The sequence below is a fragment of the Protopterus annectens genome, chromosome 4.part0 (genome assembly GCF_019279795.1).
Source record: "Protopterus annectens isolate FY-2018-M chromosome 4.part0, PAN1.0, whole genome shotgun sequence".
Classification (NCBI taxonomy): Eukaryota; Metazoa; Chordata; order Ceratodontiformes; family Protopteridae; genus Protopterus; species Protopterus annectens.
Window position 1 is genome coordinate 610,507,722 of NC_056733.1, and position 27,353 is coordinate 610,535,074.

Below are 27,353 nucleotides of genomic sequence, written 5' to 3' on the forward strand. Positions count from 1 at the left end.
AAAAATACATGTGCCTCAGAGTATCTATAACTCCATGGCTTCTGGAGGCCCAGACTCGCAACTTAATTTACTTACTTCCTATAGAATTACTGTGCAATCTTGGTCAGTTAGGACATGTTAAAGATGGAAACATTTGGACAATGCAACATGCAAGATTACAGATTAAAGGATGTGAGGGATTTGGACTCATTTTTATGGACAACTATAAGAATCAGAGGCAGACATGGAGAGAAAGACAACTGAAATAAGGGACTTCATAAGAAAGGTCTCATCAAAAGTATGGACCAGGATCAGGAAAACTGCTTGACACAGGATAACAAGAAATTATATTAAGAAATCAAGAGGAATAAACTCCTGGTTCAGTTGGTTTACCACTAGAAATATATGTAACACTTAAAAAGAATGTAAAACTTCACTAAACTAGTTAATTATGTTTTGGTAACTGAGGAGACCCAAAACAAGCTATAATAGTGGCTACTCACAGACAACGCATGGCGAGTCATCCAGACTATCAATACTAAATCACAATTATAAATTATTTACTGCACAGGTTGTCAAAAAGATTAGCTCACATCTCCTTCACTGACTGATCTGGAACAGATGGGTTTTATACAGGGCAGACCCACATCTAACTTACTGAAAACAAGTATGGTGATAGAAAATGGCAATAAAACCAAACAAACACGGTTTACTACAAGTGTGGATGCCAAAAAAGCATTTGACTGTGTTTGGTGGCAGTACTTACTTGTAGTACTAAGAGTGATGAGCCTTCCTTAGTGGTAGGTGTATTTAACAAAATAACGCCACCTCAGCACAAATAAAGCTAGGAAACTGAGCTTTTCAAAGTCTGCCCGGGTAGAAAAGCTACACAACTAAATTACAAAGTTACAAAGGACAATTTGCAATTACATGTTACAAAGACACAAACTGCAAATATACAGAAAGTTGGTTAAAAATGTTGACATACAAAAGATTCCTATTTGCAAATTGTTGTTCATACTACTAAAGAAATTACAGTGTGTGTTAATTCACATCAATTGCAAGGAACCGAAGAAAAGCAAGTACTTTTACCACTACACTTGGAACAATGTGTTTCTTTATTTGACAGAGCCAGAAAAGGATTTGTCACAATATGGTAGAACTGCTGGTTATAAAATAAACACTCAAAGGCTGAAGCTGTAAAGATCAGCTATTCACCTAGTGACTGGCTGTATGAACACCCCAGTCTGCAGAACCACAGATCACAAAGTGCCCTTTCCTGTTCTCAAAGTTGTTGCCAGCACAACCCAAAGCAAAGTTAAGGAGCAAAAATCTTTCAAAAGTTGAAAACAAAAAGAAAAAAAGCAGCAGCTCTTCTTCACTCTTCAGCAGTGACCACAATGTAGTATCAGCATTATCCTCATGGCTTTATAAATCAGTCCCAGTACTGCACTTCCCACACATTAGAAACTAGTGATCACTCCCTTTAACAACTTGTGGTTTCAGCAACTGCTCCCTTCACTCCATACTAGTTACAGCTCAGTCTTTCTGAGCAAATCCATTCAGCTAGTTTACTTAGGAGTGGCATTAACAGAAAGACTGAAGGATCGTTGCCTTTAATACTAGACCATATTTTACATAAAGCAAAGTATCTATATGGGAAATGGAAGAACATTTAAGATATGATGGGGACAATTCAGGCAAAATGAAAGTTATGTACTTACTATAACATTAGATCTGTGTTGCTGTATTCCATCCATTCATCTACATATGGAGACTTTGATCAGACATCAGATCAGTCTTCGGTCGCTTCAGTGCTTAGGATTGGGTGCTCAACCTACTTCCCTACCCATAATCCCCCTGTATCACAGCAGCTACCTCAGATCAAGTTTGCCTCTCCTAAAAACAACCTGATCAAGGCCTTAATCAATGGTGGAGAGAGACAGAGATTAGGGAGAGATAGTGACTGAACTCCAAGATCCACGGCAAGGTCAGTCAGAGCAGTTATAGGTGACATTTTCTGAGGAGAAAATATCATCTAAATAAATTACCAAGATAGGATGGGGGATGGAAGGAGGATAGTAGAGGAATGGATGGAATTTTAACAAATCTAGCATTAAGTACATAATTCTGTTATCTGATGTTGTCTTTCTGTCCATTCCTCTACATACAGTAGAGTCCCCAGGTATCTGAACACTTGCGTGGCATCAAGGAAGGATATTCCTGAGTACAGCTGAGCCAAAAAAAGCCCTACAGTGAATGTCCAATTTATAATGAGAAATGAATGTGTATACTTTTGAATTGGTAGATGCAGCAACAAATACCGATGTGGACACTGACAGAAAAGCTGTAGATGAGGTCACTGATCTAGCTGAATGAGCTTTGAAGCCAAGGACACACCTTTTTGTTAATATACAAAAGATGTACATTTAGTCATCCATCCAGATAAGGAAAGCTTTGATAAGAGTTCAGATTTTCTGACAGAAGCAGTTCAATGCAAATAAAAACACAACTGACAACAAATTTCCAGCAAGTGCAAGGTGCAGTCACCCTTGTTGGAGAAATTCAGAAAAAATACTGGCAATTTATGATCTGATTAACACAAATAAGGGATTTTGAAGAGAGTGCTTGCAACTCAGAAATCCATCTTGCAGAGGCTATGGCCAGCAAAAATAAGATTTTCCATGACCGGTACTTCAAATCAACTCTAGCAGCAGATTTAAAAAGTGATCTTGTCAAGGACTGTAAGACAACTGTAATATCCCAAGGTGGGACTGGATCTCAGACTGGGACATAGCAGGAATGTACCTTGAAGAAAGGCTTCAGACAATCTGAGAGAAACAAAAGGGGTGTGTCCCTCCCCTATGTGAAAGGCAGAAATCGCTGCCAGTTGTATTTTGATAGCAGAGTAGTTGCTCCCCCTTGAAAAAGATGATACAGAAAATCCAAAATTGCAGAAACAGGAGTTAAAACGTGTCAAGGCCTTCTTCTGATGCCCAAGCAGAAAATCTTTTCCATTTGCTTTTGCACATCTTCCTCTCATTCATTTTTTACTAGGAAGACAAAACATGAACAATGGAAGGGGAAAGCCTGGACTGTCGAACCATCACCGGAATTGGAGAAAAGTACAGTTTTGTACCTACCATAAATGTAGATGTTCGAAGATCCACATTGCTGCAGTCCTTACACTTGGGTAGTCCGCTGTCCTCGGTCGGCCCGAATATCAAAGTATAAGGCTGACGTCGGTCAAGGCACATTTGACTGACATCAGAACGTCAGGGTACAAATGCGCATGACCGACGTCATATCCTCAGTCTTTTCTTGCCCCAGATGTCAGAAGACCCTAAAAATAAAGGTCAAAACCAAAAGACAGCAAAACAAACAACCAAGCACCCTTGCCCTAATTATATGTACAAAATATACACTATATACACAATATTTACAACTCAACCCACACAACCACCTCTAACAACAGAGGGGAAGGAGGGAGGGTAAATTGGACTGCAGCAATGTGGATCTTCGAACATCTACATTTATGGTAGGTACAAAACTGTACTATGTTCTTCATCTCACGTTGCTGCAGTCCTTACACTTGGGTAGAATCCCAAAGCAGAGGTATGGGAGGATGGCCAAACTATAAGGAAGCAGGAGCTGCCAAAATGCCCTGCAAAACAGCAGTGGCAAAACCAACCCTGGATTTAGAGTAAAGTGGCAGGTGATAATGCCTAGAGAAAGTATGCACTGAACTCCAAGTAGCTGCCTCCAAAATATCCTTGGTTGCCACCCCTCAAAAAGCTGTCAAGTGGCAGTAGCTCTAGTGGAATGAGGCCTAATCCCAGCTGGAATCTCCTTGCCATGATGGGAATAACAGAAAGCAATGCAAAACCCAATCCACTTAGAAATAGTTTGTTTTGACACAGGCTTGCCCTGAGAACTCAAAGCAAAAGAAACAAATAACTGCTGAGACTGCCTGAACCCTTTAGTTCTGTCCAAATAATATCGCAACTGCCTGTGTACATCTAAAGTGTGCAAAATCTTTTCCCCTTTATTTTGGGGATTTGCATAAAAAGTAGGCAAATGAATAGTTTGGGTTAAAGCCACACTAGAAACCACTTTAGGCATAAAGGAAGGATTAGTACGTAAAGATACCCTATCCTTATGGAAAATCAAGAAAGGCTCAACCGCCATAAGGGCCTGCAATTCAGAAACCCTTCTTGCAGAGGTAATGGCCAACAAAAAGCAGTCTTCCATGATAAATATTTCAACTCAGAAGTAGCTGCAGGCTCAAAAGGTTGTAGAGTGAGTTTCTCCAACACAAAATTGAGATCCCAAGCAGGAGTAGGAGCTCTTCGTGGGGTCTTATATTCTTTGCCCCTCTAAGAAATTGCTTGAACAAAGGATGAGAAAACAATGGTGGGTCACAATCATAGTGAGCGAAATTGCTGCAGCATGAACCTTAATAGAAGAGAAAGACAAACCTTTGTCCAGTAACTCAGTAAGATATTGAAGAGCCACACTCAAATTAGGCTCAGAAACATCAAAATCTTTTGCTGCACTCCAAAATAAAAATCTCTTCCATTTATCTGCGTACACTTTCCTTGTACTAGGCCTTCTAGCTTCCAAAATAACATTCAAAACTTGCTGAGGAAGTGGAGGCCCACTATGGTTCAAAACAGAATATGCCAGGCTGTTAGGTGCAGAGAGTGAAGCTTGACATTGAGCAAATGGCTGTCCTCCTGTGACAACAGGTGTGGAATCGAAGGCAAAGGCCATGGAGGCTTCCGCACCAGACTTCTCAGTAATGGGTACCAGTGCTGTCGAGGCCAATCTGGAGCTATTAAAATCATCCTTGGCTTGTCCTGTCTGACCTTTAGAAGTACCTTTGGGAGGAGAGGCAGAGGTGGAAAGGCATACACATGAAGATTGCTCCAATTGAAAGAAAGAGCATCCACTCTCCAAGCTGTGGGATGAAACCTTTTGTGCAAAACTTTGGCAGCTGATGGTTTAGTGGAGAAGCGAACAGATCTATGTCTGGAGTTCCCCATGACACTGTCAATTTCTGAAATACATGAGGATCCAATTTCCACTCGTGGGGATCCATAATTAGCCTGCTCAACACATCTGCTAAGGAGTTCTGTGCTCCTGGCAGAAACCTTGCTTGAAGATTGAGCTGTAAACTGAGAGCAGTCTCCCACAAAATCATTGCTTGCCTGCATAGAGGATAAGAATCGTTCCCCTTGCTTGTTGATGTACCACATGACAGTTGTGTTGTCTGTTAGAATCAACACCTGCCCTGGAAGAAGTAAATCCTTGAAAGCTATTAATGCAAACTGGACTGCTAACATCTCCTTCAGGTTGATATGTAGATGTTGTAGTCTGGCAGGCCACTTGTCTTGTATCCACTTTCCATTTAGATGAGCTCCCCAAGCTTTGTCCGAGGCATCTGTCGTTAAAATCTGACTCGCCTCTGGCCGGGTCACAGAGAGTCCCTTGTTTAGGTGACATTCCTGAGCCCACCACAAAAATTCCTTTTGAATGCAAGGTATTATTTGAATGACAGTGTCCAGATCCTGGCAGTGCTGTGTCCATACATTTTTGAGATACCATTGCAGCTTCCTCATATGCAGTTTGGCATTGGGAAGCACCAGAATACAAGATGCCATGAACCCTTAGGCTTGGAGGACTGTCCTTGCAGTCAGCCCGGACTGATGAGATAGTTGATGGAAGTAAAGGGAAAGACTCTTTTGTTTGTCCGGGGTTAAAAAGGCCATCTGGGATGCTGTATTCAGTCTCACACCCAGAAAGCACATGTCCTGAGAGGGTACTAGACTGGACTTTATTTCGTTCACAGAATACCCCAGGCATCTTAGCACTGCTATCACATATTCCAAATGATGAAGAAGCTCTTCCCTTCCTTGAGCCAGAATCAGGCAGTCGTCCAAATAAGGATAGATCTGTATTCCTTTTAGCCTGAAGAAAGCTATCACTGGAGCCAGCACTTTCGTGAACACTCTGGGCAGTAGATAAGCCAAAGGGCAATGCAGAGAACTGATAGTGAGAAGTCCCAGCTCGAAACGCAGATACTTCCTGCAACTTAGTCTTATAGGAACATGAAGGTAAGCCTCCTTGAGATCCAAAGTTACCATCCAATGATCTTTGCCCAGCAGAGGTAAAAGCTGCTGTAACGTCAACATTTTGAACTTGGGAATGTCCAGATAAGTGTTGAGGATAGATAAATCCAAAATTGGTCTCCACGTGTTCCCCTTCTTTGGTACTAGGAACAGGCGAGAATAAAATCCTAGGCCCACTTCTGGCATAGGGACCGGCTGTATGGCCCCTATTTGGAGTAACAGAGAAACTTGCTTGTGAGCCTCTATTCTTTGTTGAGGCGGAACGTCTGGCATGCCTTTGAAAGGAGGCAAGGTATGGAAATAAAACCTGTAACCGTGGTGTATGATATCCAATACCCATCTGTCTTGGGTAATTAAACTCCAATTTTCTTTGAAAAGTGCCAACCTTCCTCCCAAAGGTGCTGCCAGACAAGAAGGCTCTGGCAGCTGAAAAGGTAGGTCATTGGGTCTGTTTACGAAAGGACTGACCCCTGCCCTCACCCGAAGACTGTGCAGGAGAACTCCCTGTTCTAGGCCTGAAAGAGCCCTGAGCTCTGCCCCTACCACGTCTAGATCTACCCCTAGACTGGGAATCATAAGAAGAATACGTCCACCCCTTAGTAGGCCAATTTCTACTAAACTTTGGAGGCTGGACCTGCAAAAAATCTTTAACAGTCTGCATAGACTTAGCCTTGTCTTCCATTTTCTTTAAAACTGCCTCAACAGGAAAACCAAACAACACGTCTGATTGTAAAGGAGCATCTAAAATCCTTGTTTTAACATGGTCAGATACATTTTGATCCCTCAGCCAGGCGTGCCTGCGAAGAACTGACCCAGTGGCAGCCACCCTAGACGAGGCCTGTACAGCATCAAAACCACATTGCAAAGAATGCTTACCCACCTGTTCAGAAACATGTACTAAATCTTGCAACTCTTTACAATCAATACCTTCTGCCAGAGCATCAACCTTAGACTTCAATTGTGAAAGGAGATAGTTTTGGTATTTCAACATGTGAAACTGGCAATTCAAAGCCCTCATAGCAAGAGTGGAAGAAGTATAAACTTTCTTTCCCCATCTATCCAAGGCCCTGGCCTCTTTGTCTGCAGGAACCGGATTCTTTACAACAGAAGCCTTAACACCTTTAGGCCCCTGGCTAACAGTTTCTGGGTCTGCCCTAGGACTCATAAAAGATACTTATGAGCTTCAGGCACCCTGTAATACCTATCCGGTTTAACAGGAGCAGGAGGCAAAGAATCAGGATTAAGAGAAGCCTCTGTAAAACATCTTCCACTACATCCAAAACAGGAGGTATAGCCAAAGGCCTATGCTGGGGTAAAACAAAATTCCCTAAGCATTTTCCTGGAATCAGAGAAGTCCTGACCTTCCCACTTAAAATGCTCCCTCATGGAAAGAAGAGTTTCTGAAAAAGAAAAATCCTCAGGAGGAGAAGCAGAAGGAGTAGAGTCATCCACATCAGAATCAGAATAAGGAGAGTACTCCTGCAAGTCTTCAGCCGAAGACTCTGAAACATCTGAAGCCTGCTCAAAACTCCCTAGCTCAGGCTCCACCCTAGGTATCTTATCAGGAGGGGGCATAGAACCCCTAATCAAAGTAATCAAATCTTCTGCCATTTTAAGCATATGCTTCTTGGGCACAGTTCCTGAAGAACTAGGGGTAACACCAACTGAAGCTAAACCTGGCCTGCCCCTGGGAGAAGCCTTGGAAACAGAAGGAGAGGGCCTAACCACCCTAGGCAGGGAGGGGAGTATAGTAACCTGAGAAGCCCCATCAGTCTGGCCTGCCTCCTGAGAGGCCACATCCTGCAATAACAAAGACTCTCCCTGGGATCCCAAAGAAACCTCCGGTGGAACCACCGGCTCCACCGACACCTCTAAAGAACCGGCGTCCGGTACTGACAGTTCCTCTAGCCTAGGTTTAACTGCTTTGTCCTTGCGCTTCTTCGAAGAAGCGGGCGGAGCATCCGACGGCATTTTATAATTGCACCGCTTCCCGAAGACTAACCTGGCACAATGTAATCTTCTCTTAATAGTGCGCTTATTGAATCTAGCACAAGAGCGACACCAACAACGCGTGCTCAGGCCCTAAACAAGGAATACACAAAGTATGGTAGTCTCTATGCGGTATCTGTTTCCCACAAGAAATACAATTATTCACTTTTCTGACATCCGGTAAACCACTGAGGCAAGAAAAACTAAAATATTCCCCAACGGGGTACTTAGCCAACTTTGACTCGGTCTGAAACTCCGAAATCGAACAATTTCAGAACGCCAACCGGCACTTGCAACGCTGCTTCTGCATCAGACCATGCGGCAAAAAAGACTGAGGATATGACGTCGGTCATGCGCATTTGTACCCTGACGTTCTGATGTCAGTCAAATGCGCCTTGACCGACGTCAGCCTTATACTTTGATATTCGGGCCGACCGAGGACAGCGGACTACCCAAGTGTAAGGACTGCAGCAATGTGAGATGAAGAACATCCATGCGGTCAGTTTGAGTGTCTGGACGAGGTATTCCAGATGGGCGAGATATCAGTGCTGGGTCTGAGCCCTAGTTCGAAGGCAAGTGGAATCAGATGAAGCTACAGGAAGGGAAACCACACCTGTGAAGACCACTGAGGGACTATGAGGATGACAGAAATGTCCAGTACCATTGCTCTCTGCACAAACTTTGGGATGAGGGAAAAAGGGGAAGGCGTAAAAAATTCTCAGATACTAAGAGTGCATTACAGCATCCCTGGGTGACTCCTTGTCAGAATCTGTGCAAAGAAATGGCTGCACTTTCTGTGCATGGGAAAGGCAAAGAGATTGCAACAAGGACAACCCCAATGGCTGACAATTTGCTCCACTATCAGAGGATTGAGGGACCACTTGTGAGGGAGTAGAATGGATTTGCTCAACCTGATAGATTGTTGAATTTTTTCGGGATGTGCATTGCCAAAAGAAAGTGTGTGAAGATACTGCCCACTGTCATGCTCTCATGGCCTCTTGACTCAAGAGGCAAGACCTGGTTCATCCCTGCTTGTTGATATACCAAACAGTCATGTTGCCCGTTTGAATGGAAATCGCATCCAAGGTGACAGCATCTTGAAATGCCTGCAGTGCTAGGAGGGCTGCTCTAAGATACCGATGTGTAAGCTGGCCTCTAGGGGAAAGTACTTGCCCTGGACTGTCATTAGTAGGTAATGCCCCCCACAACAGGAAAGCAGCTGTGGTCACCGTGGCCTGCGGAGCAGAAAGAAAAAAATAACTCCCTTTTGAAGTAGAAGGGTAGTCAACCAATGAATGTGTTCTCTGCAAAACTTTGTGAAAATGATCAGATGATTCACTGACTGATGCCTGACACACCAGTGTACTGAAAGTGTCTACTGAATTACTCTTGCATATATAACCTGACTAGAGGGACCAGAGTAATGGAGGCAGCTATAGAACCTAGAAGTCAGGGAACCGGGTTGGCTGGTGGCTTCTTTTGTGATAGAGCTTATGTTGAGCTTATGAATGGAGAGGCAGGAAACGTGATTGAGGAAGCTTTGCAGAGAGTGCTGTTGTGTCTAGATGAGCTCCAATACATTTGAAAGACCGAGTTGGCTGACGCTGAGATTTCAAGATTTACTGCGATTCCAGGATCGATATACAGATAGAGCAAGATATCTGTGGCCAACAGCAGTGAATTCCTGAATGGGGAAGTTATGAGTCAGTTCTCCAGATAGATAAGGAAACACTCAAAATCCCTGCAGTCTTAGGTAAGCTGTCACCACTACCATACATCTGGTGAACAACAAGGGGGCTGTGGTGAGGCCAAAGGGCAGAGCTCTGAACTGATAATGACACACTCCCAGCCTAAACAAATATTTCCTTCAGCACCTGTCCATTTTGATGTGGTAGTACACATCCTGAAGATCTACAGAACACACCTAGTTGTTCTTCAGAGGAAGGACTGGCCATCCAGAATTTGGTTTAAACATATTTGTTCAGCTATCTTAGATCCAAAATTGGTCTCAGGTCCCCACTTTTCTTTGGCAATAAAAATAATCTTAAGAAAGTTTTGGATCCTCTCTGGTCAGGTAGGACCTCTTGGATAACCCCTTTTATAAACTTCTACTTCTGAAGCCACAAATTCCCTTTGTGAGGGTGGGATGTCGGGAATATTCCTTTGAAGTGGGGAAGAAGAGTGAAACTATGAATGGGCCTCTGGTAATTATTCGCTGCACCCACCTGGACGTCCAGGCCATGGGATGGAGAGAAGCACCCTCAACTACCTCCAGATTAGAACAAAGAGGCAACCTTTCAGGAGGACTGAAAGAGCTTCTTTGAGAATGGACCCCTGAAGCTCTGAATCTGAGGACCACCTCTGCCTCACAGGTGACATCCATAGTTAAGAGTTTTTCCCCCCTCTGACATGGGCAGCTGCGTTGTCAGTCAAGTCCGACAAAAAACCTTGAGATTTTCTGAACCACATTCTCTTCCCTGCCTTCTGATTCCTGAAGGTCTGCTGGGAAGCTGACAATATGCTCCCTATGGCAGACAGAGATTTACCATCCTGTTAACTCCTGGAGATGGTTTCTTTAACTTCTGGATCAAATAAAGTTGATCTGTCATAAAGGGGCATTAACAAAGGACAGTTTGAAGTGCTCAGCAAAGTCGCATCCAGGAATGCCTCCTAATGGAAATACCTGGGCAGGCCACTCTAGATGTCCCCTGTGGCATTAGATATGAGGCATATAAAATCACTGGATAGGGATAGGAGAGTAGCCATCTGGGAATCCAGGGTGGTGGTCTGATCTGCAGATAAGGTTCCTAGGAGATAAGTAGAAATTTCTTTAACCAAATCTCTTTGAAGACATGTAAAATGTGCCAAGTAATTAAGCTCTTTCATAGAGAAAGTAGATAAGGTGTATACACTCTTCCCAAATCTATCAAAGGCTCAAGATGCCCTATTTGGCAGATGGACAGAGAAACTCTCCTCTGCAAGCTCCTTCTTGATGGCTGCCACCACTACCATGGAATCCATTAAGAACCCTTGCTCCAATTTGGATGATCTTTAAAGGCCACCAAAAACCTGCCTGGCTTCTTGAGGATAGGCTCAACTGTATCAGGCTCCTACCATGCCAGAGATGATATAACATCTACCATCTCATCCGCAGGTGGCACCACCCTAAGATGCAGATGGGCCAAAACCAAAATTCTTCAGGAAAAGTAATTTCTCTGAAAGTGTCCGGGGAAGACCAACTCCCTTTCTAAGTAGTTAAGGATCTCTCCAAATGAGATGTCTTCAGAGGGGATCTTGGGGAACCTTCTTCATTGAAATAAATAAATATCAGTGGTTAGCGACTCTTCTGGGGAGTCTAAAGTGCCTTCTCTTACACTTGTCTCCTACACAACCCGCAGAAGAGGCAACCAGGAAACACAAATTGGAAACATATGTAGTCTCATGAGGGAGAGAAGGTTCAAGGCTCTCTGACACTGGCTGCCCTGATACAAGGTAGTCAGGTTCAGGACCCTGGGGAGATCCTATGGGTGAGGGTTGGACTCAACAGAGAAAGTGAGGATCTAGCCTTCAACATGGAGAGCACCCACTCAAAAGCCTCGAAATCTGAACTTGCAATGGATGCAAGGAACTTCTCCTTTGGGTCTGAAACCCTAGGGAGAAGCTCAACCCTGGAAGCCATTCGGCTCTGATCTCAGGCAGTCATCAGAGTGGAACTATCAAGCAAAGCTCCCAAAGGACCAGTACGAACATCTCGGATCTGAATCTAACCTTTCAAAGTAGACGCCGATGGGAGTTAGACCGCTCTAACCTTGACAGAGAACTGATTAGAGTTGACGATACGTAGAGTCTTGGCTCTGATACAGATCTACCCTGGACTAAAGTAGGATACAAGGACTCTGATCTGGGCAGTTGAACTGCAGGAGCAGCAGCAACTGGGTGTTGAAGGGAGAATTCTACTGGATCCAATGGTGGCTGGAGTTGGTAGTACCCCAAATTGATCTGGGTCCGTAAGAAGCGCCGCATCATTCTGTCCACGTCTGATTCAGTGAGACTTCGACAATCTGACTGACTTCAAAGATGCACAAGGAGGAGGCATGGACTGATGTAATGGTTTCTGGAGGATGTATTAGGAGACACCAATTCAAGAGAGAACCTGGGAGTAGGAGTCACTGGGCCTATCACTACTGGATCCAATGGTAGCATTGGATCCAAGGGTTTAGCCACTTTCAAAGCCAGTTTTTAAGTCAGTGCTGGGTCCTGAGAACATTTTATTGATGTCTTTTGCTTTTCCTGTTTTTGTTTTTCTTTAGACTTAGGCAATGGAAAAGCAGAAGACAGGGAAGAGGCCCCAGTAGGAAGTCATCTTGCCACCCAATGTGGGTGGGATCAGACCTGTGAGTGAGCACAGGCCACACATCTTTTGAAACTCAAAAGGTTTCTCAGACATACTGTCAATTGTTACTAATCGCTGAAAGAGAAAAAGAAAAGTCCCCAAAACGGAACCTGTACAATAACAGAATAATGCTATAAAAAGTAATGCTTATTATTGATAATAATAATATTTTTTCTTTTTAGAAGGAAAATAACTAGTAAGGCAAAAAATACATAACATATATATATATATATATATATATATATATATATATATATATATATATATATATATATATATACATACATACATACGTATAATAGTGTTTTTCATCAGATCAGACTACCTTTTTTCTGACACTACTGAAACAGCTAGAGCATCAGACAACTCATCAGCTGTTGAAAAGAAGCAAATGAGATCTGAGGTAGCTCCTGTGATACAGGAGCATTATGAGAAAGAGGAGCCTGAGCATAACACCCTAAGCTTTGAAGCAGCCAAAAATGAATCAGAAATCCCATATATACAGGAATGGACCAAAAGACATCAGATCAGCGGTTTGTTCTGCCACACTAGTATTAATATACAACTCAAGAGTTTGCCTCTCCCTCCCTCAGATCATTTTTTTTTCCAGTAAACTATGAAAAAACAGTACAAAACTTATATGTGATAGAATGGTGCCATGGAATACAACTGCCCACAGAAGCACAGGGACCGTGAGTCCCTGACTTATTCCCAGAAAGCACTTAAAATATTATGGAGGACACTGGACTCAAACCACAACTCCAGATGGAAAGCCATACTAATATGACTTGGAAGAGGGAATGTATTAAGGGAAAAATATGGTCAGACAGGAAAAAGCACAGAGGGACTTTGGTGGAAGATTTAATAAAGTTGAATAACTCAATGGGGAAAAAAAAAAAAAAAAAAAAAAACACTGACTTGGTTGAATGAGGGGGCAGCAAAAAACAAATTTCTAGAAGTCTGAAGGCTTGTAAGGAATTAATGCGTTGGGATCATTTAATGACAGGAGGAAACATAATGATGTGTACACAGTAAACTGACATAGGTGCAGACTATGGCAGTGGTTTCCAACCTTTTTTTTACCAAGCACCAGTTTCACACAAGACAATTTTCCATGGACAGGCCATTGCTCGTGCATAAAAATAAAGCATAATAAATACAACTCACCATAATGGAGAATCAATGGGAGCCCTGATTTTGTTTCCCTACAGCAATATGGTCCCCATCGAGGGGGTGATGGGAGACAACACCCAAAGTGTGTTCCTCATGTCCAGTCTACTCCGCAATTTAATTTGGGTTGCTGTCATTGTAGAAAACCCAGCTTCACAATGACAGGATGTTGGAAATAGAAGCAGGGTTTTCAGTGCTTATTATAGCAACATTCTAAGTTTATAAGAGCAATATTTAAAATGTGTCCCTATTTGCGGCTCTGTCCAGATTTACTGAGAGACTGAGAGGTATGTTCGAGAGGTACTCAAACCTAATGGAAACCTTTTTCTGAATCTGGCAACTTTTTAAATAAGAGCACTATTTAAAATCTGTCCCCTATCATTTGTGGCTCTGTCCAGATTTATTGTGCGACAGGTTGAGAAGTATGGTAGTGGTTGGAGACCGCTGGACTACTGTATAAAAACAGACCTGCACAATAAATTAATAGATAAGCAGAATGCTTTAAAACTGTACACAATCTTGAGTGCTACTAAGTTTCAAAGCTACACAATGTTTTAACTGGAAATGCATCAGAAAGACCGGTTTCTGCTTTGATACAGTTGGCATACTTATATGGTTAGTTTAATGCATTCTAATCCTATTTTACAAAATGTCAAGTACAACTTATTTAAGCCACATTACACATAAGGCTACAGTCAGAGCAAGTGAAACAGCAGAACTTATTAGTGAGCAACTTACAAGCTGAAACTGATTTTTGAAGTCTTGTTTAAATGATGCCGTGCATTTTCTTCAGCACCATCAGTCAGTCAAACGAAAGCAAATGATAATTTATCTAACAAAGCTCCCCTGCACACCCCTGCTCCCACCTCCAACTAATGGTGCAGTTCTCGGAGTCTCTGAAATATTCTCTACTACAACATAATGTCACAGCACTATCTCAGCTTGCAGTTACACCTGGCCAGGTCTCAAATGTGTGCATGAAATTAGGTTATCAACTGTGAAGTGCCACAGCACTGACTATTAACCACTAGGCTTTCAATCTTATACTCACAGTATGGAGGTCCTGAATGCGATTGTTCAGCTCTTCAATAGTCTGTCTGCGCTCCTCGTTACTGCCAGGATACGGGTATGTATGGCAGTGGTAACTGTTGAAAACAATAAATCATGCTTACTGTGTGTGTATGGAAATTACAGTGTATAAAGCGTCATATAAACTTTCCAAATCCTCTTGGAAAATATCTTTTATGGTTTTCTCCAGCAAATCGTCTAAGTAGATATACCATCTCTCTCTGGATGAATAACTTTTTCAGCACTTGTTTAATATAATTGTATATTCTGACCAACAGTAAAGCAAGATGTTTTTTCAATGCGACTTACTTGACAGTTATTCTTACTTGCTTTTACATTCACTACACCATGCTGTCTTTTTTTTTTTTGCCAAACAGCTTAGGTAGTACCTTAAAAGCTTTTTGAACAGTGTAATAATCATAACATACTGCAATTTAACATGGTAGGTAACATGTAATGCATCTCCTCACAGGGACTAAAAGAGTATCTGAAGGTATGATGAAATGTCCAAGATCATCTTGGTTAAAAAAAAAAAAAAAAAAAAACTACCAGGACAAATGAATTGGGTTCACCTACCATGCCCCCAGTGTTCTTGTACCTGCATATACAGTGCAGTAACACTACATTGTAGGATATTAAACTTAAGTATAGATATTATAGGGTATTAAGTGTGGAGAAAGCAAGACAAACTACCATCATACTCCCAGAAAAATTTGAGAGCAGTAACAGAAGAGCAGTAATTTCAGAGGCCAAGTTAAGTTTTCCAAAAGAAAGCTCATGTCCCAAGGAGAAAATGGATCCTCAAATGGTGCCTGAAGAAAAGTGCCCCTCAGACAACTACTACATAATTTTGAAGAGGCCAGTGATGAGGTGTTGGTATCCTGATGGAAATCTGAAGTGACTTATAAATGTACTTGAAATAAACAGCTCAGACCAGAATCAAATATTTGACTCAAGTACTCTAAAACAGATGGACCCAGTACAGTAAAAGGTAATGAAAGAATCTAAACCTCAGGCCATGGCCCATATAGGAAAATGAATCCACTTAGTTTTGTGCATTTTTTTAGTTTTGGACCTCTAAGCAACCTTTCATGGTAAGGGCCCACAGACATCACCACAATTAAAGAAAATATGCAGCAGTAGGGAGTGAAGGTAAGGAGGGAGTTTGCCAGACAGGTGAAAAACAGTCTTAGTGTTGACCTCAAATATACAGGCCTATCACATGTTGAGGCCATAAGAAGGGGAAACCAAGTGTACCAGAGCCAAAAATGGAACCATCAGAATGACTTTGGCCTTGCACATCCTGGCTTTCTCCAGAAATCTGAGAAAAAGCGGACCGGGGGGGCATAAAGAACACCAAGCAGCCACATCGGGAAGATTAAACTTGTGAGACATCTTCCCAAAGGAGGAATAAAGGGAAGGAGGTTACTACTAAACTTGGTAAAGGATGGGGATGCAGAGAAGTTGCAGCAAGGATTTCCAGTGCCCTTCACAAACCTAAACTGGGTGGGGTCCAGTGTTTGAAGGTTGCCAATGTCTTTGTTTATAAGTTCCATGATAATACGCTCCATGGCCTTGCAGATAAGGCTTGTCAGACTGATGGGACGGTAGTTTCCGGGATCCAAGGTGGATCCCCCCTTGTGGATTGGGATAACTGTAGCTCTGCGCCACTCAGTGGGCACGAAACCTGAGGTGAGGCTATGATTAAACATGACACTTTGGTGAGGTGCCAGTTTATATTGTAGTTCATGTAGTACACAGCCCAGGATGTCATCTGGTCCCATGGATGCTGTATTCCTGGCTTTAGAGAGTGCGTTTTGTACCTGTGTGGCCGTTCTTACTGGAATTTGGCAATCTTCCGGTATTGAGATGGGTCATTTAGCGGGTGAGAGGGGGGTGAAGTTGGCACTGAATCGATCTGCCAGGATATTGGCAATATCCTTTGGATCAGTATATTTAATGCCATTCTGTTTTAGCTCAGAGCAGATCTGAGCATTGCCATTTAGATTCTTGACATAGTTAAGAACTGAAAAATGAGGTTTCAACTTAGTAATAACAGTACTGGACGTTAGGTTAGGTAGCAGTTCAATCTGGAACCAATTCGAATAAGAGTCTACCAATATTAAGTAATATTGACCACTCCACGCGAATATGTCAGTGGCTACTTTTGACCAAGGTAGTTCAGGAATCTGGCTTAGCAGAAGAGGTTCTTTTTGCAAATGCGGTTTAGTACTACCGCATACTGAGCGAGATAAAAAGTACTTTATCAATATCTTTTGATACAGAAGGGCAAAATACTAGTCCTCTCGCCCTTCTTTTGGTAGCTTCAGAACCTGGGTGGCCACAATGCAAAATCTAGCTATAGTAATATTGTAAGAAAGTAGGAACAATAACTTTAGGACCTTTGAAAATTATGCCATCTTCCATCAACATCTCATCTTTGTAAGGAAAATAAGGTTGCACTTCTGATGGTACATAAGATTGCTTTAACAGCCATCCACCACTGATGAAGTGGTTGAACTTTTGCAAAACTGGATCAGTCTTTGTATGATCTCTCTTTGCTCATTAAGTCTTGTGGTGGAAAAACTACTCACTTCCATGACATTGAAGTCAAAATTCTCTGAAGCAAGCTTTTCTGGGGTATTTCTGGGCGATCTGGATAATTTATCAGCCAGATAGAGAAGTCTGCCTTTTGTATAGACCATTTTGAAGTTGTACTTGCAGAGCTGCAGTAACTACAGAGGGATCAGTCACAGCTTGAAGTTATGGGAAAGAGTAGTGGAAGCTAGGTTAAGAAGGGAGGTGATTATTAGTGATCAGCAGTATTGTTTCATGCCAGGAAAGAGCACTACAGATGCAATATTTGCACTGAGAGAGTGTTGTTGGAGAAATACAGAGAAGATCAGAAGGAGTTGCATTGTGTCTTTGTGGACTTAGAGAAAGCATATGACAGGGTGCCTAGAGAGGAGTTGTGGTATTGTATAAGGAAGTCGGGAGTGGCAGAGAAGTATGTAAGAGTGGTACAGGATATGTACAAGGGTAGTGTGACATTGGTGTGGACTGCGGTGGGAGTGACAGATACGTTTAAGGTGGAGATGGGATTACATCAAGGATCAGCTCTGAGCCCTTTCTTATTTGCAGTGGTGATGGACAGGTTGACAGATGAGATTAGACAGGAGGCCCCGTGGACTATGATGTTTGCAGATGACATTGTGATATGTAGTGAGAGGAGGGACCAGGTTGAGGAGACCCTGGAGAGGTGGAGATATGCTTTAGAGAGGAGAGGAATGAAGGTCAGCAGGGCTAAAACAGAATATATGTGTGTAAATGAGATGGAGGGTAGAGGAATGGTGAGGATGCAGGGAGCAGAGTTGGTAAAGGTGGATGAGTTTAAGTACTTGGGATCAACAGTTCAGAGTAATGGTGAGTGTGGAAGAGAGGTGAAGAAGAGAATACAGGCAGGGTGGAATGGGTAGAGAAGAGTGTCAGGAGTGATTTGTGACAGACTGGTACCAATAAGAGTGAAAGGGAAGTTCTACAAGAGGGTAGTGAGACCAGCTATGTTATATGGATTGGAGACGGTAACATCGACGAAAAGGCAGGAGTCAGAGCTGGATGTGGCAGAGTTAAAGATGTTAAGATTTGCACTGGGTGTGACTAGGATGGACAGGATTAGGAATCAGTATATTAGAGGGTCAGCTCAGGTTGGACAGTTTGGAGACAAAGCAAGAGAGGCGAGATTGCGTTGGTTTGGACATGTGCTGAGGAGGGATGCTGGGTATATTGGGAAAAGGATGCTAAGGATGGAGCTGCCAGGTAAGAGGAAAAGAGGAAGGCCTAAAATAAGGTTTATGGATGTGGTGAGAGAGGACATGCAGGCGGTTGGTGTGAAAGAGCATGATGCAGAGGACAGGAAGAAATGGAAACAGATGATACGCTGTGGCGACCCCTAACGGGAACAGCCGAAAGAAGAGGATGATGATTATGACTTTTGTAATCTGAACATCATTCTTTGTAGTATTGCTGGAGTTGTATGCACTGGCTTCTTCAAAATAGTGACAAGAGGTTGATTATCAGTCTTGATCTGGATTGCTCAGCCATAAATATAATCATGTAACCTCAAACATGCGAATACAATTGCCAACAGTCCCTTCTCAATCTGAGCACACCATCTCAGTTTGGTTAAGTGTTCCAGATGCACAGGCTACTGGTCTGCCCTCTTGAAGAATAACTGCACCAAGACCAAACTTTAAAGCATCACAGGAAAGAACTACTGGTTTGTGGACATCATAGTATCTTAACTTAGGCGGGCTGGCAGCCTTCTGTTTCAGGTCATCAAATGCTGTCTGGTGTTGTTCCAACTATGACCAGGTAACATTTCTGCATGGCAGCTCTCTTAAAGGCACTGAAAGTTCACTGAGGTCTGATATAAACTTGCCCAAATAGTTAACCATACCAAGAAAATGTGTATGGCTTGGACACTGTCAATTGGCATCTCAAGAAGAGCTGTTTGTTTGGAAGGATCTGGTCCATAAACCTGAACTGGTAAATAAATGACCTACACAAGTAACTTCTGGTAGCCTGAATTAACATTTCAGAGGACTGAGCTTTAGAATTACTTCACACTCTCTGTCCAGAATTTTTCTGAGTTTTCTGTCATGCTCTGCTTCAATACTGTCGCCGACTAGTAAATCTACTATTATAGCACACGTATAGCCTGAAAAAAATTGCTCCATTGCACGCTGAAAGACATCACTGGCAGAATTTATTCCTGATGGCATTGAGAAATCTGAATCTACCAAACGGCGTACTGAATGCAGTCAGTAGTGAAGATATGTGATCAAGCTTTACTTACCAAAATGGACTCTCTGCATCCAAGACAGAAAAAACTGTGGCATTTGGCATGAGGGTAGCAACTTCGACTGTACGCATAGGATGGTGGGTCCTCAATGCTTCACGTTTCTTGGGTCAATACATATTCTGATTTCATCTGAGCGACTATCATGGAAGACACCCATTCCATTGGTTCTGCAACTGGACAAATCACACCTTGTTGCATCATTTTATCTAGCTGGACTTATTTTGTCCTGCATAGCTACCTGAACTCTGACCACTGGACTATACTGTGGGTCTAATTTCAAGGAGTATACAACTGGAAGTTTACCTAGCTTGTCTTTGAAAATATCAGCATACTCTGAAAATAGCATTAGTTAAACTGGAATTAGGACATGTGCTTACATGGACTTCTTTGGTAAAAGAAAGTAGATTCATTTTCAAACTGTCTCTTGAGACCTAATTACGATTGTACAGGTCTTCCGACTACATAAAATTGCAAGCTGCAACTGTTCCTAGCTGAATAATATGAAAGCACTACTGAGCCTTCTGTTTGAATCTTTTTACCTCCATAAGCAACAAGCTTCGCACAACTGGCCAAATTAAGTTGCTCACCAGCTCTTACTCTAGAAAATTTTTCTGCTGACATAACATTGCACTTTAAACCACTGTCTACTTTGAGCTCCATGGGTTTACCATTAATCAGGACAGTACAAAACACTTTGTTTTTGCCAGCAAATCTACTGCATTAACCTTTTCACCAACCACTGATACACCATCTACATGGAAAGTAGGGTTGCAGCTTTTTATATGATCGACTTGCTTATTTGAGTGACCTTTCTTAATAAATGAATGAGGCTTGCTTGATTTACAAAGCTTTAAAAAGTGGTTCCATTTTTTTTACACTTGAGGCATTGCTGACCAAATGCTAAGCACGTTGCTCTTTTAGGCCTGTGACTGGCACCACAATTACGACAATTAACAATGAGACTTGAGACTTGGGTATTGCTGACTCACCCTTGTACTGCACCAAGCACCTCTGCACTGAGCACCTCCATTTTATACTGAACTATTCTTATAACTTGCTGGAAAGGTACGGGCTCTCCCTGGAAATCCCGCAGGACCTGCAGCTGCCTTGTGCTTATGCCTGTTTTAGTTAGCCATGTGCTGCATGCAGTCTACGTTTGCTTTAGAAGCTGCTGAAACCATGCTTTTATCACTTGCAAGCACATGTGTGTGCCTTTCTGTAAGCTTGTGTATTTGACAAATCTCTATGTCTTTGCTCAATGTTAAATCACTGTCTCGAAGCAAAATCTCTCACTGCAGCATTACCACCACCATACACAAGCCTGTCCTTTATCAACTCATCTTTCAAATCACCAAATCTGCATGTTTTAGCCTTGTTTCTCAAGTCAGTAATACAAGCTGCAAAAGTTTCTCCTGGCTTTTGGTCTCTATGTATAAAATAAGTGCCTCTCCAATGTAACAACTGTCTGGGGGTTGCATATTTCTCTAAATTTACATTTCAAGCACTCTGGGTCCTCCCTTGATTCAGCTTGTACAACAATTACGATGGTTTTCTCCATCTCCTGCATATACTGCTGGTGCATACACAAATGAACGCTCTTTCACTGGCTTCTGACCCTGCTAAAGTAAGCAAAATAAATGCCCTTGTACGTGCATCTTTACCAGAAAAAGCTGCTTGTATAAAAATATAGTTTTCCTGTTCCTGTTCAAATACTCTCCAATTCTCTGCAATGTTATTATGACCAAGCCACAAGTACACTGGGTCTGCAAAATGCCTCTGGCATGCCAACACACAGAATAAAGATCCTTGGAATTACGTACGAACACACAAACATATGTCAGATATTTATGCCAGAAATTTGTAATTATGCTCAATATCACAACAGACTCTGCAAAATAACTGTACTTTGTGAAACAAGTCTCCATAGCACAAGAACACTTTGAAAATCACAGTACTTTGCGAAACCACCCTTATTAGTGTAAGAAACACTTTGAAATGATTGCATTTTGCAAATTAACTGTATACAGCAATAGTAGCTCATATCAAAGAACATGGTCGTTTACTAAAAACATGCAGCCGCTTTGCTTTTCGTGCTCATTTTGCCCTTATATTGTACTCATTATGCTCATTTGACTCTTATCATGCTAGTTATACTCTTCTTGCACTCGTTTTACTCAACATGCTCGTTATGCAAATCAGAGGTAACTCTGAATGTTCTCACAAGTATTTTGAATAATTCTACCAAATATCATGGTTTCGAACATTTCGTTTAATCAATGTTTTGTGCTTTTCGTTTGATTATGTGTTTTGTACATTGCATCATTTTTTATGAAAGAAATCATTTATGTGAGTTTTAATTACCTGAAATTCGTTTCTGACCTTCTTTCTTTAATCGTTTGAGCAGATTTCTAACAGTACACCTCATGGCTCAACTTCTGGTTTCTTCTGGCTTCTCATCCAACACCATATCACTTAGGAATCCCTCTTCTGGCACCATGTCACTTGTTCAGTCGGAATAAAACAGACAAACAGTTGTGGGTTCATTTCAAGCTTTATTATATACAAACACATCAGGATAAAAACTTATAAACAGACTGACTACTATAATCATACATGTTAACACTCTAGCTGATCATTCAAAATGGCACTGCTGGCTGCACGTGCTCTCTATTTATATGCATGTGCCCTCACTTTGAAATGCTTCTTAAAGTTACAACATACGCTCTGTTCTACATTACCCTCTAAATAAACCACACTGGTCCATATTGATCACTTCTGGTATCACCCCTGCCATTCTTTTAGCCATTATAGACCATAATTTTATAATCATGGCTTAAAACTGAATATATGAAGCTGGCTTAAATGGGTCTTTACCATCATTAACCTATTACAGCCACCACAGCTTTTTTCCCAGGATGCGGATGCCTTCCCTCCTTTTAAAATACTGTTCAACAAAACCTTCCCAATCTTAGGCACTTTCTTCCCTCCAAACTTCCACTGGAATACCATCTATTCATGCAGACTTTCCTGTAGATTGGTTATACATCACAATTTTTACCTTATCCACTCCTATCTTAAGTGTTAATCGTTGAGCCTCATCTACCTCTAACCTCGGCATACTTAAGTTTCCATAAATATTTCAATTTCTGCTTTTCCTCTATTTTTCCCACATTTCTGCTTTACACACATTCATAAAATTTCCAAAATCTTTCCAACTTTGCAGAACTTCTGGTAATTTTTCTTATTTTTCCTAAGGCACCAGCACTTAGGAATATTTTAAATGATTCTTGGAAGCCTGTTTTCAACTGAATATACTGTGGTAGCGTGGTTACCTCACAGCAAGAGGTTCTCCCGTTTGATTCTCGGCTGGGCTTGGGAGTGCCTTCTGTGTGGAGTCTGCATGTCCTCCCCGCGGTTGGGTAACATTTGAAAGACATGCGTGCATAAATGGGTGTGCCTTCGTTGAAGGTTGAGCGTCGAGCTGGCACCTCGACGTTTCGTAAAAATCTACTGCCAATCATTAGCGGACCGGAGTTCCGCTGTGGTGACCCCTTACCGGGAAAAGCCAAAAGAACAACAACAACATAAATAAAAGTTGGGACCATTACCAAAGACTATATATAGCGGAGGTGAAAACCTGAAAACTATTTCTGAAAGTAGTAACACCAGTAGGACAAGGGTCTTCATTCTAGAATGACGTGTGGTCATTGTAAATAATGCAAATATTTCAAGATGGACCGTATACAGTGGTTGAGGGTCATGATAAAAACTCCTTGCCCTGGAATATGTAATTGTACAACAAGAACGGTCATTTATTTAGCATGGTCATTTATTTAGCTACATGTTCGGTGTGCACAGCATTCTACGTAGGTACAACCACTAGGATACTTAAAGAACGAATCTATGAACATGTTTATGATATACAAAAATCCAGACTTTCTAATGCACTCTACAAGCACGTGTGTTAGCCACATTTTAAAAGGTTTTTATTTTTCATTAGAGGGGGACGACAGCAAACTTTTGTTACAGCAAAAATAATTAAATTGGCAGCTCTGGCTCAATGTTGTTAAACAAGGTTTAAATGATATGCTGTCCCTAAACTGCATACTTAAAGGTAGAGCTAGATTTGAAACATTTTCATTGGACTGCTCATTAACTGATGGTGTATTTAAATGTTTTGTATACGATTGTGATCATCTCTGATGATGCCTTTGTCTGAAGGTGAAAGTGCCAAGGTTAAAAAGTTTCTACAATAAGTGTTTTATTTCATTCCTCTGGTGTGCTAGTGGTTTCCTGGAGGAGTCCGCTGTTATTCCACTTCAGTTGGCTACATATTTTTTATGTTACAGGCTCCCTAACAGTTGCTTAACAGCAATCTTTCTAAACTCATGCATATTATCTAGGTACTCTTATTTTCTCTTTGGCACCCTGCAATTGCGCGTCTTCTTGTTCTGGGAGATTCCCCATATTTTTTAATACTTTAACCTTTGTCAAGCCCCCTAAATAATTCTAACTACTTCTTAAGGAGACCTCTTTTTCTTTCATTTCTAACCTATTTTAACTCCACTTTCATTAAATCCCCCTCACTAGCTATAACATCTGGTGCATTTTCTATCGTCCCCAATAACTCCTGGTTAATTTCCACTAACCTTTCCTTAAATTCCTCTCTTTTTAAAGGTTAGGAGGGGAAGAGTCAGTGTGTCATCTTTACTTCATTATCCTTCATCTATAGTTTAGTAATTATTAGCACATGATCTAAAATCAAAAATCAATTAAATGGGCATGTTCCAGTAAAGTACAATTTGTCAAGCCTAGCCCAATTATTGTACCTTGGGGAATATAAAAAAATAAACAAAGAGTTAGAAGGTCACACTGAAAAAAACAATCAGAAAAAACTAAATGAAAACTCCAGCCAAGCTAGAACTTCCAATGAGTGACCTCCCAAACCTCCTGTGACAGAGGCTCATGGGATATATGCAAATTACCCTTATGAACATCAAGTGTTTCAGCTATATGGTGATTCTGATTGCCCATGACTTTTACATTTGAAGTCGTTTAAATGGACAATTTCAGGCCAATAAAGCCAAACCCCACTAGCTATGGATATGCATATTTCGGCCTTGTTGGGAATACGTAAATTCTCTCAAGAGTTCCTACTACTGAATTCACATCAAATTATTTTCATAAATGTCTTCAGAAATCTATCCTCTTGTTATATGTTCACTTCTAGGCCTCCCCAGATAAATCCTCATTGTTGAGAATCAAACTTCATTCCCAACCCATAAAAAATATTCTCTGCTGAAAGCGGATTAGAAAATTGGGAGAAATCATCTCCAAAAAAAAAAAAAAAAAGAAGTTATGTACATACATAATGTTCAATGCGTGTTGTCCACCTTGTCCTTTATTCTCACTGGTGGTTCGGACCCAATCCATCGGATCCGTCTCAGCCATTACATAAGCTAGAGGTCCTCAGCTAAGCTTGTGAGCATTTTCCCTACCCATAACACAACTCCCTTACCACCTCAGATCTTGGTTGCCCTCTAGTAGTGACAAGGTGAATAATTTTATTATTCTTCTATTAAGAACACACATTTCTGAGGTTACAGAGTACTGTAAGGATACAATTAGAACTACTCAAGTCTCCAAGGAGAGTAGGTAGGGGAAATGGTGAGTGGGTTGTGAAAATAAAGAACAAGATGGACAACACACATGGAACGTTATGGTAAGTACATTAGTTCTTTATGTGATGATGTCAATCTCTTCTTTATTCTCACTGGTGGAACAGTGTCCCTAGCTATCTGATTCTTGGGTAGTTTATAGGAGAATTTCTCAAAACCAAAGAACCAAAGGATGCCCTAGCTGTCTGAGTCTTGGGTAGCTTATAGGAGAATTTCTCAAAACCACAGAACCAAAGGATGCTCTACTCCTAGTGGCCAAATCCAACTTGTAATAAGTAATAAAGGGATGTAATTTTGCCAAAGTTGCTGCAGCACAGATGCTGTCCAAAGGCAATCTAGCTTGGAAAGCTGCAGAAGCAGAAACTGACCTGGTAGAATGAGCTTTGATAGTACTTCATATAGTCTTGTTAGAATTGTGTATGAAAGATGTACATTGTGAAAGCCATTTGTATAATGTTACTTTAAGAGACTGGTTGGCCTTTCTTAATCTCTGCATAGGAATTAAATAATCTCTGCATAGGAATTAAATAGTTGAACCTATGAACCTATCTGATTTTCTAAATTCTGATATCCTATGCAAATAAAAATATAGCTGAAAGTTGTAAAGTGTACTCCCCTTTGTTTTGAAAGTTTGGAAAGAACACCGGTAAGTAAGACTGGTTTAGGTTACTTTCTGAAACTACTTTAGGTGGAAAGGTAAGTGCATAGAGAGACTCTATCCTTATGACAAATTATATATGGAGGCTTGAAGACAAAGCCTGTAATTCCAAAACTCTGCCAGCTGAAGTAATAGCTACTAATAAGAGCTTTTTCCATGAGAAATACTTAAATTTGAATGTAGCAGAAGGTTCAAATGGAAGGGAGATGATTTCTGATAACACAAAATTCAAGTCCTAAGGCATAGCTGGATTTCTATATGGCGGTCGAATTAGACTTGTTCCTCTAAGGAATGCTTTGCAAAGTCTGTTTGAAATGACTGCAGCACCATTTTCTCTAATGTGAAAATTTGAGATGGTTGCTAACTGTACTCCAATAGTAGCTTCAGCAGCTCCCTCAATGAATAACTTGTCTAAGAATTCTAGGACAGAATCTAATGGAGCTGTGAATGGGTATATCTGATTAGGATTGGTCCAGGCCACAAATCTTTCCAATTTGCTTTTGTATAATTTCCGAGTAGATATTTTATGGGAAGATAGTAAAATGCGTTTAACTGGAGAGAAAAGGAGAGGAAACCTGACTATCATGGGAACTGGAGCAGCCAAGCTGTTAGTTTGAAACTGTTCGGACTGGGATGAACTGTTCCTGATGGAGGAGTCAGCAGATCCGGAGCTGGGTCCAGAATCCATGGTCCCTCCTGCACATTAGGCAGAATGAAGGGGAACCATATCGGTCGAGACCAATAGGGGGCAATTAAGATTATTGGGGTCTCCAACGAACTTGCTTTCTGTAGAACCTTGGGGATTAGAGGTATGGGGGGAAAGGCATAAGGAAGCCCCAGGGGCCACTCGTGAACAAGTGCATCCCTTGGTGAGTCCCGCACGGGGGGGGGGGGGTCAAGGCAAAGTATTTGCTGCATATGGCATTGATGGGTGAGGCAAAGAGATCGCAGCAAGGCTGGCCCCATTTTCAAAGATCTCTTCAGCAACTTTGACTGAGGAACCACTCGTGCTGCCATAGAATGGCTCTGCGCTGCCATAGAATGGCTCTGCTCAGTTTGTCTGCAATCACGTTGGATCTCCCCAGGATGTGCATTGCTACGAGAAAATGGTTGGAAGCCTCTGCCAACTGCCAGACCCTCAGGGCTTCTCAACATAGGGGATAAGATCTGGTTCCCCCCTGTTTATGTACCAGACTACAGGCATGTTTTCTGACTGAACTACTGGCTTGCAATGCCAAGAGCAGTGCCCTCATCTCTAGAACATTTATGTGCAAATGGGCCTCTTGTTGCTGCCAGGAATTCTGAACCATCTTCCCCAGATATTGCCCCCCACCACACCTTATCTAGGAAGCATCCATGGTTACCGTGGCTCAGGACTGAGGGGGGGGGGATAAAGGGGCGACCATGAGACACGAGGGGCGAGTTG

At 41.8% G+C, this 27,353-nt stretch overlaps 1 protein-coding gene across 1 annotated transcript in view; it reads right to left on the reverse strand.

The window, feature by feature from the left end:
* Positions 1-27,353, reverse strand: part of ATP6V0A2 (ATPase H+ transporting V0 subunit a2) — an 834,711-nt gene that overhangs the window by 559,088 nt on the left and 248,270 nt on the right. Inside the window, exon 8 of the mRNA XM_044068544.1 lies at positions 14,714-14,807. Coding sequence (XP_043924479.1) covers positions 14,714-14,807 — 94 coding nt within the window. The remainder of the gene's footprint in view (positions 1-14,713; positions 14,808-27,353) is intronic.